Source organism: Aquila chrysaetos, chromosome 5 (genome assembly GCF_900496995.4).
Source record: "Aquila chrysaetos chrysaetos chromosome 5, bAquChr1.4, whole genome shotgun sequence".
NCBI classification, from domain to species: Eukaryota; Metazoa; Chordata; class Aves; order Accipitriformes; family Accipitridae; genus Aquila; species Aquila chrysaetos.
This window is the reverse complement of record NC_044008.1, coordinates 72,147,990-72,165,828: the sequence shown is the minus strand read 5'-3', so window position 1 is coordinate 72,165,828 and position 17,839 is coordinate 72,147,990. Positions and strand designations below refer to the sequence as shown.

The window sequence follows — 17,839 nt, the reverse complement described above, 5'->3', positions numbered from 1 at the left end:
AACTTTTGCTGCATACAGGCAGCGATTGCATGCCCAGCCCTGATGGTACCTTGGTGTTCCCTGTTTTTCTTGAATGTTACGAGTTGTGGTCTTTATTTGCTGTTGTGAATGCAGACTGAACAATCCTGTCTACCCAAATGATTTACCTGCTGCTTACATGTACAAATCTAGACAAACTTTAAATTCTGTCCTTGTTAATTGGGTGCTGAGACCCTTCGTATAAATTTGGCTTGATACTTGAAAGCTGGTAAAGATCCTGATGCTTGTTGTTGGCTGGTGTTAAGATGGCTCTTCGAGGTGTTAGGTGTTGTTCAGGAACCTTTAAACTATATTTTAATGCTTTTATCCAGGAGATACATTTTATGAGAATGGCTGTAGGCAAGAAATGAACTGTGCAGAGAAGTCTGTATGAATGTACATTGTTTTGTATGACCTGATAAGTATTTCTTGCACTCATTAACACACAAAGTAATTGTCCTTATTAGGTAAAGCCCTATAAAAGGGCTTTTTAATGCTTCGGGAGTTTAAAAACCAGCTCAGTGACCATATTGTAGTGGAACATAATATAATGTGATTTAGAAGATTGCAAGTTATTATTCCCCCCTCATACAACTATTTTCTGTTTGCCTCTGTCAAAATGAGCACTGTACAGTTTAGGTCCTCTGAAAAAAAAAGATAAATATTTAATCTGTAACAAAACTCACGTGAATATAGTAAAATCAAACTTGATGCTCTTGCATAAAGATGTTCTCTTCAGGACTTGTTGGTCTTACATTCTGGCTTGGACTGCTTTCATGTTGTTATGATAAAGGCTGTGAGTAAGATCCCTTTATGGGGCTCTAGGAGTTGGGATTCTGCCAAACTGCTGTCAAGCTATTTTTGTACAAGTATGTGTGCATTCTCCCCCATGTAAATATTGTTCGAGAAGTTTGCATTTCCCTGGTTTCAAGAACTAGTGGAAAATTCCCCATAGCAATTGCTGAAATACCTGAACCTTAATATTGTCTCCCCCAAAATTGTTCCTTTGCAATGTGAAAAAATAAAATACTGTTGTGCTTGTTAGTGTGTGCTTCTGTAGATTTCTGTACTTATTTCACTCAAATGTCTTTGGTATTGGAGGCAGAACACTCCCCCCTCACCTTCCCCCCCCCCCCCCCCCCCCAAATGCACACAAACCCCCTGCATCTTCAGTGTATGATTTCTTATCTTCTTATTCACTTAGTCTTCAGTTCTCTAGCTTACTTTTCCTTTTTTTCTCTGCCCACATTTTTTTTTCTTTGTTAGTGTATTAGTCTTTTCTAACTTCCTTATTGGCTTTCTCAAGCGTGCATTCCCTTGTGTTGTGCTGGCTGATACAAAAGGTTTTAAGTAACAACTAAAATGGAAATGATGAATTTACTCTTTCCATTAGAAAGAACTTTCATGAGAAGACTGTGTTGGCAGCGCCTGCTAGAGAAATGAAGCTTTTTGAGTCATAGCTGTACAGAAAGAGGAGGCTTTTTACCAGCATGCTGTTCCTGAATATCACCCAAGGGGTTTCATGTTTGATAGTGGCCTCTGGCAGACAAATGTGTTTCCCAGTTAAGGTGATGGTTACTTCTGCCCACTTTAGACCTTTTTTGTGTCTTTAGATTCCCTGTTAATAAAAGCTCAAACAACTGCACTACATTTTTCCTCATTTATCAAGCAAAACACTATAGAATTATTATAAAATAGTGGTAGTGAGAGGGATACTAATACAATTAGTGTGATTTGAGTGATCAGCAGTCTTTCAAGAATTTCAGTGCTGGAGCATTTGATTGTATCATTTAATGATAATGGATATTAATCAATCTGTTAATATCACTAAGAAACTCTGGGGACAGTTTTAATCCAGACTTGGGCTTGTATTATGAAGTTGACTCGTTGATTCTTTTACTTACGTATTTGAAAATATCATAGAAGTAATGATTTTTATTTATTTAACTTGCAGACCTGCTCTGTGCCCCCAGCCCTCAGGGTCCTTCGTAAGGATCTTTTGCAGTTCCAGGTGGAACTGGGGTGGGCCTTTTAAAGCTGTTTTATGCAGATGCTTGTGTTCCATAGACAGGTGTGTTCCCTGTAGGGCCGGTATAGTTGATAGCACTGCTGTGACAGAGGTGACGTGCTGCACTCTGAAAGCCAGTTCAGTCTCTGCCGTCGAACAAACAGGCCAAATCCTGCTGGTGCATGTATGGGTTTTTGAATAGTAACTGTGACCTTTGCTATAAAAGTCATGCTGCCCAATATTCTAACCGGATACTTTTTCAGGTTAGTTACCAGTCTGATGGTGAGGCACTTTCTCCTAATTTCAGCTGTTAATTCAGAGCCACTGCTGACCTTTGTAAATGGAGATCACAGGATCAGTGTAAATGGCAAGCAGCTGCAGAGTAGCATATGACTATGGTCATTGTCCTCCCTGAATTACTAAATTTCTTATTTTAACAACTTCGCTAGTACAAAAAAGACCCATCATACAGTCACTCCTCTCCTACACAAGGAAACCCATTGTTGTTTCTGTAGTTGGGAAAATTCATCTGTTGCTAGCACGTTATGGTAACACAACTTCTCTGTTCAGATGCATTGCAAAACGGTTTCCGTAGGCTGTGAATCTTTTGTTCCAATTTCTTTTTGCAAAGAAAGGGGTGGAGGTATTTCTGCTAAAATTGTCCTTAAAATGCAGGAACTTTGGAATGAATTTGGGGGTTTCTTGGATAACCTTCTCAAAAATGGTTTTTATGCTAGATGAAACAATTTACAAAAATGAAAATCGCTGAAGTGAGAAGGCAGATGGTGTTGTTTCCCCTTTAACAGTTAGTTATATGGGGGGAAGAAAATTCCTGCAGCTGGGACACACTTCCAGATTCACTCATAGAGTGAGGAATCATCATTTGGTGAAGTACTAACATTTCAGTCTCAGCCATGCAATGTTTCTCTGTGTTACAAAATAACTTGAAAGTTGAGTGCAAAAAGGAAACAGTGCATCCTTAGAAATCAGGAAACTAAAAATTTACGTACAAGGAGGGTTTGTAGTAATGTGATGTCTCTCTCAGCCTGACTGTTGGCTAGTTGCTGTCTGAAAATAAAACCCCACATATTTGAAGTTGAACTTCTGTATCTTTTGGTTTTTGGGCTATGCCTCAAATACATGAAGCAGCCAATCTCTTCCCTGCGTAGAAATCACTATGTAGGCTGCTGTTTTAGGTGGTAAATCTGTTGTTCTAGATTTTGAATGCTCAGTACCTTAGGCAGCCGAAAATCATCGTTAAAAGTCTTGGACAGGTTCTTCAGTCGGTTATATCCTGATGGTTGTGCTATGGGAAGCAGCGTTTGCACTTCAGTTGGGTTTGTTATGTACAGCGAGCAAGGGAGGCAGCAGTACAGGGTTTGAGAATTGTGTGCTTGGCAGATTATAGAGCTAATCCATTTGCTTGAAGTGGAAAGCCTGGGCGCATGGTAGGGATCAGTAAAGCAGGTGGGACTTCCCAAGGCTCCTGAATGCTGAAAGAGAAGCGGGAATATACAAACTGAGGAAGCAGAGATTCTGTTTTGTTTATTTTTGCCCTTTAAATTCAGTGTGTCTTGCTGCTGTTGGGAAGAAGGTGGCAATCTTCAAAAGGGCCTTTCCTCTGCTGTTTAGTTGTGTAGATTAAGGAAATCTTCTGGCAGAAAGGCTGGTACTGGCACTGTTACAGAAGAAACGTGATAGGAAAGTTGCTGGTCTAGTGGATGACATATGGATGAATTCAGACCCCTGTTCACTGGGCTTGGTTAAGTCACTTAACCTAGGCTGGTCTTTGCATGTTTTTATCACAGATGTGACTGTGGCATCTCGGTATGTGCTGTAGGGATGAAATTAAACATGACTCTAAGAGTGTTGGATAACAGTCGTATAGCTGCTGAGAAGGTATAGCAAAGTTTGTGCATCCGATGTGTGTCCCAAGGTATTCATGTCTCAAACTCTCAGCTTTTCATCTGTGAAGCTATGTTCATGGATTTTTACTTCTTACTATGGTACATATGTGTATTTGTTATGAGAATTATGTGTAAATCATGCCTTGTTTTCATTGCTACATGCCCTCTGCTCAGCTCAAGTGCTGGCATCAGAAAACTCCAGCCAGTTCCATCTTGAGCAGGATGTTAAGGAAACTTCAAGTATACTCTGACCTTCCTTCTTGGGTACCAGACGTACCTGGAGGTTTCCAACCCTCCTACTGAAAATAGAAGTATAGCTTATTACAGTTATAAAAAGGGTTTGTGTGGCCAAGTTTCATATACAGATCCACTTTCCAAGTATCCCTTTCTCTTTGTGCCAGCTTGTGTGGTCTTTGGCTGAACTGCCTTGCAGAAGGCAGCAGTAAACTTTGGAGGCAGCAAATTTTTGTCTGTATGTTTGCCTGGCTGCAGGCTCCAGACTTCGGTGTCTGAGCTAGAAATAGCTTGGAGATCTGATCCAGGGGGCAGGTGGGAGTCTCTCCAGAGGTCTGTGGGCCATATGGGATATTCCAGTTCTGCACAGAGTGAATGGCTCATGGTGGCTTTAGGCAACTCACGTGATGTCCTTGTGCTTCAGTAAGTCCAGCTGGAGTTCCTGCCTGAAAATTAATTGCTGTCTGCTCAAAGATGTCTTGGCTTAATTTCTAGGAAGGAAATGGGATGTGCTCAAACATACATCAACCCTGCTGCGCAGAGCCTTGATGGTTTATAAAAAACTCTTCCTCATGCATTGTATTTCCTATATGGTAGTTGTATATAACCCAGTGTAAGCAAAAAAACCCAAACACAAAGCTTCTTCAAAGAGCACGTGTTGGTATAGGTATTTCTGTTAATAAAAGAGGTAGTCTGCTTTAGAGCTGAGCATAGATGAATGACTTAATCTTTCTTGAACATAAAAGAAGTGCTAATTTATCTAGGTTTTTCAGGGTTTATAGTGAAAATGGAGCTAGATGTTAGAGTAAGCAAAACATAGATATCACTGTTACTATGGCACCTAAGAAAGTGTGTGCTGTCTACTTTGAGAAATTATATGGCACTTAAGTAAATGAGCATTAAAATAAATTTTACATTTCTATGTGTGGGCGGAAACTTCTTCAGTAAGTTAAAATGTTGCAGTAATTTTGGGGATGTTTTGCATAAGGTAATTACAACTTTTCTGTTTTGAAGAATGCTAGGGATGCTCCTTCAGCTCTCCCTTCTTCCCAGCAGTGGATGCTCTCCCCGCTACTATACTCACCTAGGTATTTGTAAAGATGCCATTTTACTTTATGCTCTAGGGTATGGCTGTTTAAGTCTGTCTCCTTCGCTTTCTATTGACATTAATGAATGTTGAGTATGTTTTGATGTGCAGGTAGAAGTAATTATCAAAATATGTTGTATGGCAAGTTAAGAGAAGGAAAACTTGTCCTCCTTGAATGAGTATTCTGGCTTGTCTTCTGCCCCATTTATCATCTTGCATTTTCTGTAATCAGATGTTAGAGGAGTAACATCACCCCCATAGTTAGAGTCAGCACTTACTGGCTTGTTACAGCAGGGCTGGTTGGTTTGTTTTCTGTTTCTTTCACTGCACAGAAACAAATGAAATTTAATCCACATGTATGACTCCTGTGTTGTAACTGGGAAGTTACACAACATGTTAAATGATCTTAAACGGTGATCGTGCATTAAAACAAACTCTGTTGTGGTCTTCCACTCAGTGCTTAATTGTTGGTGATTAAAATGTCAGTGCTGTCTATAAGCAGACTGTTTGTCTTGCCTTGACTGTTGGTGATTAAAATGTCCATACTTGATCTAAGCAGACAGGCTGCTCTGCAACATGCCCTTACTGACTGCCTTGTGGCTTTTCCCAGCAAGCCTCTGCCTGCAGATCTCACAGTGTTTCACAAAGATGAGGTGAGAGAGCACTGTGCTACATATACAAAATAATTTAGTCAGAAAAACAAATTATGTGCTTGGGATACAGTCCTCATCTCATGCTGTCAGTTTGGTGCTATCTTATTTAGGGCATTTACTGCTTTGTTGTATTTGTGCCATAAGTGAAATAACTTTGGCAAAAGCTTGGATAATTATTTAAAACTTTTATGTATATGCTGTACTTGGCTTTCCAGCAGTTTAAAAGTCTGTTAACAAGCGTTTTCTTTGCTAGGGATGGATGAATGAAATTTATAATTATGATCCAGAAACATACCATGCTACATTGACTCACTCTGTTTATGTGCGACTTGAAGGAAGCACCTTGCGACTTTCAAAACCCAATAAAAATATTTCTAGAAGGGCTGTGTACAATGAGCCAAAGCCTGAAGTCACGTATGTCAGCCAGAAAATTTATGAACTTACAGAAAGCAAGGTGAGTGTGCCTTACTTATATCTGATTTTAACAAAGAATACTTTGAAACTTTTTTTGAAAATGGCTCCACTTGTCTAGTTTCATGTTCTGTCGTTATGTAAATAAAACTGTTATCGTGACTAACTTGCAAAAGATTGTGCTGAGGAGGAAGATTGAGCAGGATTTAGAAAAAATTACATATTTACACGGTAAGGGAAAAGCATGATTTTCCTCTGTCAGTTCAGAGCAGAAGTTAACACATGGGAGTTGGGAGAATCGTTCCCCATGCATTAGATTACAGCGTGACTGTTCTGAAGCTTACACCAAAATGCATAATCTTTGGTGGTTGTCTCTATCCCAAGGCAGGTAGCTGGAACAGACATGACTTGCTGTTGGTACCCACTGTCTAGGGAGGGAGATGAGGATTTTTGCAGTTGGAAGAGTGTGTCAAGAATAACGCTGGGACAGTTTTCCTACATGTTATTTGCCTCCCTCAAATCTATGAAGAGTTGCCACGTGAGGTTGTTTCTATTGGCATCGTATTAAGTAATACATCAATACCTCATTATTAAAATAAAAGAACGGATTTTTTTAATGTGCTGCATCAATAGAGGGCCTTGGCAGCACAGATGTAGGAGGAAACTATGCTTCAGTTGTCTGTGGAAGTTAGAGGGCGAGAGGGACAGTGAGGAAAACCTCCCTTTGTTTCCCCAAGTCAGTATGGGAAAGGTTCTTGATGTCAGCTCTGCTTTCCATTAAAGGACGATAGTGAAAAAGATAAAGCAAAAACCTAGATTCCCGTCCTGTTGCAGATTTGTTTTCCCATAATGAAGACAAGCAAAGCTATCACATGCTACAAGAGCACTTGACTCACAATTGTTCCCCATTGTATCTTAGAAAAATTTCCAGTACTTCCCCCCCACAACCCAGCCCCAGTTGGTTACAAAAGTGCCAAGTGTCCTGACTGTAATAAGCAAACGATGGCTATTCTCCAAGGTATTTACCCACGGGTTTTGGAGAACACTGGTTAAGTTCAGCCCCTAGATAAGAATTTTAAACCTTGTCACTCGTCTCATCACTTGCATTGTCTCAATTCTCTCTGAATATACTGAATTTAGAATATAATTATCTGCACATCAATTCTATAGCTTGCTTCTTACATACTTGCGGTGACTATTGCCAACTTCAAGCACTCAATTTCGTGAGGCAGGTCTGAAAAGTTGAGTTTAAAACTCAGTTTGGAATCTTATCTACCCCATGGTCACAGAAATAAGGTTCTTGTTTTTTCTATTTTTTCTGCATATCTCTGAGAATAAGATCTTCTAAATGAAAATCAAGTTTCTAATCCATGTGATTGTATAAGTCTAAGCTACTTAAGTGGTCTTTGTTTTAATTCCAAGGCTATGGCTCACCAGAGACGTAGTGATAGCATGGGCTGGACATCAACCAGCTATAAGTTAAGAATCAGTTAAACCCAGCAGATACAATGTAGGATCTGTATCTTTTGCATTCCTATGTTCTTTATGTGAGTATAGAAACGCAGAAGATACAATTGAAAAATAAGTTAATTTAACCCTTTCATCTACCATTCAGATTTCCCTAGTTCCTAAGAGTCTGGCACGAAAACGGATTTGGAATAAGAAGTACCCTATCTGCATTGAACTCGCTAGACAGGATGACTTTATGGCTAAGGCCCAGACTGAAAAAGAGAATGCAGAGGAAAAGTTATCTGCTGAAAAAGTGGACTTGAACAATGAAGAATCCAAGAAACCTCAGGATGGAGCAAAGTATACTAGCCAAAAGGATCAAGTGCTTTATCTCTTTGGAAGGACAGGTAGGGAAAAGGAGGAGTGGTTCAGAAGGTTCCTTCTTGCATCCAAGCTGAAGTCTGAAGCGAAGAAGCCATCCGGTTTATGTGGGAACAAGCCAGGTATTCAAATTTTGTATTCTAGTAAAAGTGTCTATTAAAAGAAACAAACCAAAGTTATGTTTTCAAAGTGGTAGTTATAGCAACTGTGGAGCCATAGTGATCTTTATAGACAAATAATACTAAAGACACTATTCTGCTCCTTATCTTGGCCTCTCATTCCCACCTTCCCACCCTGCCTTTTCCTCTCTTGGCTGTATACTTGGCTATATGCCCTCAACTATTCTTACTATTTTTAGACTGTTCTATGTGAATACACTATTTTTCAGTGACTGTAACAACTCCTGTAATTTTTGTAACGATGAATAGTTCAATCTTTTTTTTTCTCTGCCGTGTTAGAACTGATGTCCACGTTTGCAGTATTAGACCTAGTCCTCTTATTACCCGTTCTTCATTCTCCATCCTTCCTTTTGCTCCAGTTTCCTGTAAACAATAAAGAGCTTTCTCATAGGTTAATGTCACAAGAAAACACATTTTTCTGTTTAAATAAAAAGTCCTGTGCTAATATATATATCTGAACCAACAAACATGTTAGTCTACAGTATTGAACAAATGTTTGAAATATTAATTTAAACCATCCTCTGATAAAATTTAAAATCTGAATGACTCATACTTTTCTGTCTTTATTCTGTGAGAAGCTTTTTAAAAATTGGTTAACATCATTATTTCTGGCACATAACTTCTTAAAATGCAAATGCAAAATTAATGGCTAATTAAAATTCTAATAGTTACATGCTTTTGACAGTCCTTTTAATTACAACATTCTATAATTAAATTAAAAAAAAAAAAAAGCTATAGGTACATTTTAATCACCTGACTTTTATTTTAGGCATTCCCCAGCAGGGCTGTTGGGAATTCTGCCATATGTTGTACATATGTGAGTGTCCATATTTAAATATGCTATTGATCAGCTGAGTTTTCCAGTCACACATACTGCTGAGTGCTGAATCATACTAAATATTGACTAATTTGGGTTTAGGACCACCTAAGCACACAGTGTTGAAATTTGCTTTTACCTTTCAGAAGGAGAAGGCACTGCTCTGAACGGTCTTTTTTCAGAATAAATTAAATCTGCAAGCTAATTTTGTTCCTTTAAGTGTTTGATTATAACTCTATTTGATGGTCCGGTTCCTTTTCTGTTAAACAGATATTATTCCTTTTGATTTAGGGATCTTGCCAACACACAGTAGAACCGATAGTCAATCTGGAGTTCTCACCCACAGCCGAAGCAGCAGCAAGGGAAGTGCAGAAGAAATTGCATCCCAGCCGAAGCACAAGGATCTGGCTGGCAATGTGCGGCAGAAAATGCTTCTGGACTACAATATTTATATGGCAAAGTGTGTTCCACATGAAAAGAAAAGCCCTTCAGGTAGTCCAGTCCTCAGTGCAGATAGCAGCCCTACAGCTGTGAAAAAGGTAATACTTTTCTCCCAAAAGATGTATCAGAGGTGGTGATACATTTTATCTTGTTAACTACTACTTTAAAAATTAGTTGTGTAGAAAGAAAAATTAATTACTTTAACTACAGGTTGGCCCTAAACATTTTATGAAGTCAGTGTGGGTTTTCAGGCTTGCCAGTTCCCTGTTGTCCACAGTTTCTTATTAATGTAACATAAAAGCTTTTCATTGATTTAGTTTGATTTCTTATTTCCCAAGAACGTCTGTGTTTTTTCTGGCTTTTGCAGTGTCTTGTACCTAAAAGATTGTACAGCTGAAGGCAATATGGCTGTACATTTTCTTCATTAGGAATGCACAGGTGTGTCCCAAAAAACATTCGTCCCAAAAGAACTTATGCTTAAGATTAAATCAAACAAAGAAAAAAAAAACCCCAAAAACCTCCACAAACCTCGTTTCCCAATAGCAGTGAAAAGTTACTTTTTTCTGTGTATATTCCAAAGTAGATTGAGTAAAAGCATGTTTTTGAGGTCCTGGCGTGTTGAAACAATTTAAGTGGAATTTTTAGTACTTGGTAGTAAAATTGATCTTCATTTTCTGCACTTTGTAGGGAGCTAAAGGCCTTCTATGATTCCTGAGTGCATCTGAGCACCTGATTGGGACAGAACTGTCATATAACACAAGTATTAGTTGGACACTGTTCATAGAAGTCTTTCAGTGCAGATACTACACTATAAATTCTGTTTTCAGCCCTACATTTGGCTTCACTCATGCACTCTGGACCACATGAAGCAGTGCTTTTTGTCTTGGACCTGGGAACTGTTTTTCTGTTGAATGTTTCAGAAAGTGCTTAACCTCTTCAGTTGTTCTCCTCAAGAATGATGTTTTGGCCCTGTTGCCATGAACAGGGTTAGGCATTTGCCTTTAGTATGTATCTGATAGCCCTCTGGCTGTGACTTTGACAACAGTGGGACAGTTTTTACTGCAGTATACCTGGTTGATTGAGGGACAGAAATGGAATTGGGTCTCATATAGACTACAGCTTGATTTGGACAGTCTTGCTCAAAAAGGCGTAAGGCATGGATGGATGGATTGTATGGTTTCTATTTTTAAATATCTTTTAAAGCAACACAAAATGGCTGATGTGTTAGTATTGCGTAGTACACAGCAGCGTAATAGTGAACAATCTCTATAGCTCCGTCTAATCCTTTGGCCTTTTGGACTGCATTTGAATCACTCTTAATAAACAGAACCTTAATATTAAGTACGACACTCTTAATAAATGGATCCTTGATGTTAAGTGTGATCACCGTTCATTTAAAAGACGTAATTCATGTCATGCATCTTTGTTGCCAGACTTTTCATACAATGTCCAGAAAGCAGTAGGAGGCCATGGTATAGCATACAAATAAACACATCTTGTGTTCCCCCAGGAAAAAAAGATATTCTAGCTCCCAACAACCCCTGAAGCAGTGATGAATTCACTGCTGAATCTGGCACGTGTCAGAAATCATTCTATAAATAGATCAACGCTGCTGGCAGGAAACTTGCGTCACAGCAGAAGCTACTAACCCAGCAATTCTGCCTGCGTGAGGCTGTAGCTATTGGGAGCAGTCCTTGCCAAGAAATGATGTTCAGAACTGTAGCATCTACCTGACTGCTCTTAGGAAGCACTGCTTTTCTGCTGGCTTCAGGATTTCTGCCTGTAATAATAATGAAAGGTGGTGAATTCTCCTTTCATTGCAAGCAGTTGAGAGACACTAAATATGTTGTCTTTCCTTCATGGAAAACTCCTGGTTTTAATGAAATGCATGGTAGCATGTACACACCCAAAAGTATTCCAGCTGCCTTTGCTTTTGTGTCTGTAGTCAGTGATGCAACACCCAAACATGTAATATCTCCCAGTGTTTGGAGATGGTTCTCAAGTAAACGAAGACATAATCCTCTTGGACTGTAAACAAAACCTTTAATGCAGCGGAAGGAATAATATAGTTCCTGAAGCCTATATACAGACATTGGAAGGGAGAGTGTGTTTCCCTGTACTGTGTTTGTTTATCATCTATTTGTGATGTTTCTGAACTGGATTTGAGGATGTAAGATTAGGTCTTGCTCTCCATTTTTTTTATAAAACAAAGGAAGAGTAGAGTAGTGGTTCTTCTAGATCCTGTTAGGAAGAGAGAGTGTCTCTGCTACAGACTCATTTATAAGGCTGCCCATTCTGGGCCTATCTGCTTTTTCTGCCAGAGGTTAAATTACTTACAACTTTATCATTTCATTGCCAGAGGTCAATCTATATCTATGTGGTCTCATTTACTCTGTTGCACGTCAGGATGATGACAAGCAAGCTCATGTCAGCCCAGCTGATGTGGTTGTAAAGCTGCTGTCTGTGCTGAGCATTTAGTGTTCTTGGCTAACCTGGGCTATGACACTGAACTTTCCAGTGTAAATGAGGCCTTTTCTGACCTTTGTAGAATTTAGAGGGCTGACTAATCTGATGAGTGTTTTCAGTTACCAGATGCCCATGTGGAAGCTGAAGAAGAAGAACAGGAGGCCTGGGTGAATGCTTTGCTTGGAAGAATATTTTGGGATTTTTTAGGAGAAAAGTATTGGTCTGATCTAGTGTCAAAGAAGATCCAAATGAAACTTAGCAAAATAAAGGTAACTAATCTGGAGACTTGCATGACACATTCCTTATGGAGGAAAACAAACACATAGTCTTTGAGTTTTAAAACAGTAGAAGAAACACTTATTTCATACCTACATGTAAAAGACAAATAAATGTGATACAGAGTTCCAGTTCAGCTTTGCTATCCATTTCACAGTAGGATCTCAACATGTTAACTTTGCTGCTTCAGTTTCAAATTAACTACAGCTGGATTAACTATTTGTGAAGTTTTTATGTAAAAAGTAGAAGTATTATTGTATTTACTTTAGGGATAAATAGAACTGATTATAAATTATGAAATCTGCTTTGGGAAACAGTAGATTGCCTTTAAGGTGGAGGAGATCAGGGAACCGCAATTCTAATGTGTTCCTATTAACTTCAGACATAAGCTACTCGCAGGAGAGGTCAGTGGGAGTAATAGTCAGGGAAAGAGCTGTCTGTGGGGTGATAGGATATAATTGTGCATCAACTGCATAAGCTCAAAGGGTGAAGGGAGGAGTGGTGCTTTTGAATGACTTCTGGGTCTTCCCTTTGCATTCTGTAACTCTTCGGAACAGCAGCAGTTAATCACAGGCCTGTTTAGCTCCTGATGTTTGGGGAGGAGTTTGCCTGTTCCTAAAGGCAAAGGAAGATGTAGTTTTCCTGACAAAAGCTCTGAAATTTAGCTGCCAGCACCAGCTGTGAGATAGTGTTGCTTGTGCTTTGGGAAATAAGCAGTAACCTAATTCTGCCCTGGCTGTTTCCACAATTGTGACAGCAGGGTACCCAAGCATCACATTGGAAACAGTTTAAGTGGAAAGACTGGGAATGGGGGCTGGATGTGTTTTTGATAGATTAAAGCACTGTCTGTTCACAGGAGATGGAATTTCTATCAATAAGAAATACTTACAGTAAATAGATACCCAAATCATTGTGATTCTGTGCCTCTGTTATGCTAAAATGATCATACAGATTTAAAAGCTATTGTGCTATGAAAGAATTTGCCAAAGATAAAAATAGCTGAGAGGTTGATGTAACTGCAACTATAAAATATGTGACTGAATTTAAAATCCAAAGAAGTCTTTGATTTTTATTCACGGTAAAATAGGATTTAAACTTCATTCTGGAGCTTTTTACATGCTTTGACTAAAAAGCATGCTGGAGGATTAAGGTCAGCATCTGAACTTCAGCATAGTTTTAAAAACATTCCAAGTTCAGATGCTGAATCTCTCCCTAAAATATTATTTTGAAATTGATAACTGCAAAATCCTAGAATTGGAAGAAATTTGTGTAATTTTATTTGTGTTCTTTCACTGGTGGCTTTTCAGCTCAATCCATTCCTTAAGTTTAATGACCTTTCTTCTATCAGGAAGTGATGTTTAGTTCCATAACATGGATTTGATTTTTATGTTCTGTTTTTTTAGCTGCCGTACTTCATGAATGAGCTAACTCTAACTGAGCTTGACATGGGGATAGCAGTGCCGAAGATCCTTCAAGCCTTCAAACCTTCTGTTGATCACAGAGGTAAAACACATGCTGCTGCTTCTGGTTTTGCTGGGTTCATTCCTTTGTACCTGTGGAGAACAGAATTTTAATCTGTTTATCTTGTGGGTGTTTTAATCAGAGGAAGGTACACTTAATAAGAGCTTACCTCCTCAGAATAAGCTGAGTAGTCTCTTATCTCCAATAGTAGTAGCATCAGGCTTGGTATAAACATAGTTCTATAGGTATGGAAATAAGATCATGGCTTTCCATTGGAAATAATTACTGAACTAAACTAAAATTTGCATGCAACAGAGATGCAGACCTGTATCTGATACTCTGTCATGGACTACAGAGAGCAACGTACATCTCCTCAAGACAGATCTGGTTCTGTACCATAGCAGAAAACAGATTTGGCGCTCTCCAGGAGAAGTTGCCCTGTTCTGAATACAGCAATTCAGAAAATACAATTGTAAGAACTTCTAAAACAAGAATATAGTGTTGCTTTGAAAAGAAACTTCAAAATACAGCATCATTTTATGTCCTTAATATTAAACAAAGATTTTTATTTTTTTTTAAGCTGAATGACTTTCATACTGCTGCTTTATGAATCAGAAGTGGTTTGTTTTTTTTTTTTCTTTTCTGTTCTTTCTGGCTTGCATATGGTTGCAGGAGTATATTTGAGGATACTCTTGTCACTTAAGTAGTTTCACAAAAAGGCAAACTTGAGTTAATGTTTTTTAGCTTCAAAAGCGTTCTACATGGTGAGGAGAAGTAGATGCCATCTTTCTTCTAAGACGTGATCAGAGCAGTTTTTAATTTAAAATTGTTTCTGAGTTTATTAAGGGTTTCTTAACTTGTCTCCTCTCACTCCATTCACTCCTTTAGTTACCATATTGTTACACTGGGCTGGAGAAGTGAAAGAGAATTATTTAATGGGAAGTTTCTAATTGGTCTAAAGGGACATATTTCCTTGGAGGACCTGTTGTGGTGCAGCTACGGATTGCATGGCAAACAACTTATTTTTGTTTTAAACTGCTCTTTCAACTCTTAGATGAAGATATCAAAACCATTTCTAGATGGTGCTGAAACCAATAAACTGGTAGTGAGATGGTAGGAATTTAGTGAATTTACAATACTTAAGAGTGCCAGGAGCCTCTGGAGAGGCTGTAAATTACAGGCCAGCAATGAGCCTAACTTCAGCAAGTCTCAGGAGCATATTTAGAACAATAACAACAAATATGGACAGAGCAAAGTTTGAACAGATAAATAGCTGAAAATCATAACAGGATCAATCTTCACTAGCTCTCCTATGCACAGTGTTTCTAAGTGAGGAACAGACTGTCGTGTTTCTCTATGTAGTATCTTCCCAAACCATGAGGGTATTGAACACACAACAGGTATATAGTACCATGTCCTTTCTTACAGCGCTGGTTGGAGGAGAATGCAGTGCTGAACTCAGGGGTTTGAGGGGGATTTCTCTTCACTGAGGTAGTTTGTCTCTTAAAGATCTTAGTTCCACTCACTGTTCTTAAAGGTCAAGCAACAGTGGTTCCCCAGGATGGTGAATTTGTGATAGAATTCAGCTGTGCACAGTATTAGATAACGAGCAAGTTTGTGCTTAGAAACAATTTAGGCTTCATCTTTGCTTGTATTATATAGTTTGGACATGGTCTTTTTAAGTTTTGTTTAACTGTAGTTTTGATGTAAGACTCATTTGTCTGCGACTCTTACTACAGTGCTTTTCTCTAACTCAGATGAACAGTTATCATCAGACCTTTGCAAGAATACCAGATGCATGAAATTCAGGAGGAAATAAATAAACTTTATCACTAATATTAAAAATGTTGTGCCACTCAAATCACTGACTAAAAGCATGAGAAGGTTAGTAAGCTCTAACCTTTCCCTCATAAAAGTATGAACAGAACATACTTTGGGGAATTATTAAAATTCTCTTGGACATACGTAACATGTTAACTAATGCTGCCTGTTGTATCCAAATGCTATTGTTTTCCCTTATCTCACTTGAGACTTGCAGCTCTTTGGGGAAAAGCCTTATCTATAAAACACTGGGTACTTTGCTCTCAACTTCTTGAAAGTATGTTTTTCACTGAGCTTTTTAAACAAAGCATGTTTGAAAAGAGCAAATTGTTTTGTTGTCATGAGGAACAAAACCTGTCTTTTAAAAGAAATAAAAATTGAATAGATGGAATAAGCTCATGTGCACTCGGTATTCAGGGAACTAAAACATACTGCTGCTTCTTGTTGCATGCTTGCTGCGTGGGACAGCGGGTTCTCCACAGTATTTATGACATCCTCTGGTGTTCACAGTAGCAAAGTGGATTCACCATTGGTAGAAATTTTATTTTGAGTTACAGAAAACAAAGTGAAAACTTTTAAAAATCATGAACTATATGATGCTTGCCAAGTGGTTTTGTGGTTTCTTTTTAAACGAACTTATGCTTTGGGGTTCTTGTCAGAGTGTTTCTCTTTGCCTAGATTTAAACATTTTTAAAAATTACTTTCTCTGTTCTCATAACTTTAGTTGTAACCAAAGACTGTAGTTCTAAGTCATGAGATAAGATTTAGGAGACTGCTGAATACTTGGCTTCAATTGATTGCCCACAACAGCAGTGAGAACAACTAACTCCTTCAGTTTCTTGTTCAGTTAAATTGTGACAAGCAAACATTTATGGTAGATTTTTGTAGTCCTTGTAACTTCTTTCATATTGTCGAATGACATGTGAACTCTTAGTATCTGAGTTTTTAAGAGCTTGCAGTGAATAATTACTGAAATAACTTGTTTTGCTATTGTACTTAAAAGGACATAAATAAATAAATAAGGGGATGATAGTTGGAAATGCTTGTTTTCATAAGGATAAATGTATTTGTTGACCTATGAATAAGCCACACAGAAGAAAAAAAATTCTAAAATTTCAGGCCAGTATCTAGAATGAACACTTTTAAGAATTTTTTTTTAAAGTGTTTGAAACAATCAGTCATTTGAGGTAGCCTTTTGTGAGGCTTTAAAATGCAGTTACTAGTTGTGATGTTCTTTGTTTCATCCATACGTTTTTTACCAGTGCTTGATTATGAAGAAAATATTTTTTTATTATATGTCTCCTCTAAGTGACTATAAATTTGTTAACAGCCAATGTTAGGGAAAAAAAAAAATCTTGTTAATACAGTCCTATTTGGGTGACAGCATATGCTACAGTATTTACTGTACTTCTGTCAAGGCTAGGGAACCAGATAACCTGAATAAACTGTACCATCTGCCCAATTCTTTACCCCCTCATCCTCCCCCACCTCCTTTTTTCCCTCTGGAAAATGCGTATGAATGTTTTCTGGCCAGTAATTTTCCCTCTCAGTAATGGCATCCTTTGCTTAATTTGATCTACTGTTAAAACAACATTGACGTTCGAAGCATGCTGACTCATTGGTTATCCAAAAGGTCTGTTTAGCTGTTTTCTTGTTTCTGGTGATCTTACTGCTACTTCACTACTGTAGAGAGGAAAAATCTATATAATCTATATAAGCTTGTGTTTGAGTTCTTCTGTTTTGTTTTAGAACGGCATTAGAAAACCTGTATGGTAGAAAAGAATAATTTGGGTTAGTAAAGAAGCAGCTTGCCTTCAGTACTGCTTCCAGCATGTAATCTCATAGTGTACCAATGACCTGGTCTTTGAGAGTTTTGTGTATTTCTGTTAATATAAATGGGTGGGATTTAGGACAATGCCATTCTTCTGATATATTTTTGCAGAAAAGAAAACAGTTGTTCTTTAACCGAAAAACTGTGTCTTTTCTAGATCAATCAAACCCAAAGAGTAGTTACCATTAATTGCTTCCAAGTAAGTAAATTAAAAGTAGAATGCATTAGTAGTTGATGTGCCAGATACTGTTAGGGAGGGCATATTGTGTGCAGCTGCAATGTCTGGAAAAGGAAGATGCATAATCTATGCTTAGTGGCATCTGATTTCTAATCTCTGGATCACAAATACCCTACAGCTCTTTTTTAATTGATGGGACTGCAGGGTGTCACTTAGGAGGC

At 38.3% G+C, this 17,839-nt stretch overlaps 1 protein-coding gene across 6 annotated transcripts in view; it reads left to right on the top strand.

Annotated features, from left to right (window-relative positions):
• TEX2 (testis expressed 2) overlaps positions 1-17,839 on the top strand; it is a 56,604-nt gene that overhangs the window by 27,692 nt on the left and 11,073 nt on the right. For all 6 annotated transcript variants that reach the window (XM_041123972.1, XM_041123973.1, XM_030014309.2 and 3 more), the window contains 5 exons: positions 6,161-6,361; positions 7,934-8,270; positions 9,436-9,683; positions 12,171-12,320; positions 13,731-13,830. In XM_041123972.1, coding sequence (XP_040979906.1) covers positions 6,161-6,361; positions 7,934-8,270; positions 9,436-9,683; positions 12,171-12,320; positions 13,731-13,830 — 1,036 coding nt within the window. The remainder of the gene's footprint in view (positions 1-6,160; positions 6,362-7,933; positions 8,271-9,435; positions 9,684-12,170; positions 12,321-13,730; positions 13,831-17,839) is intronic.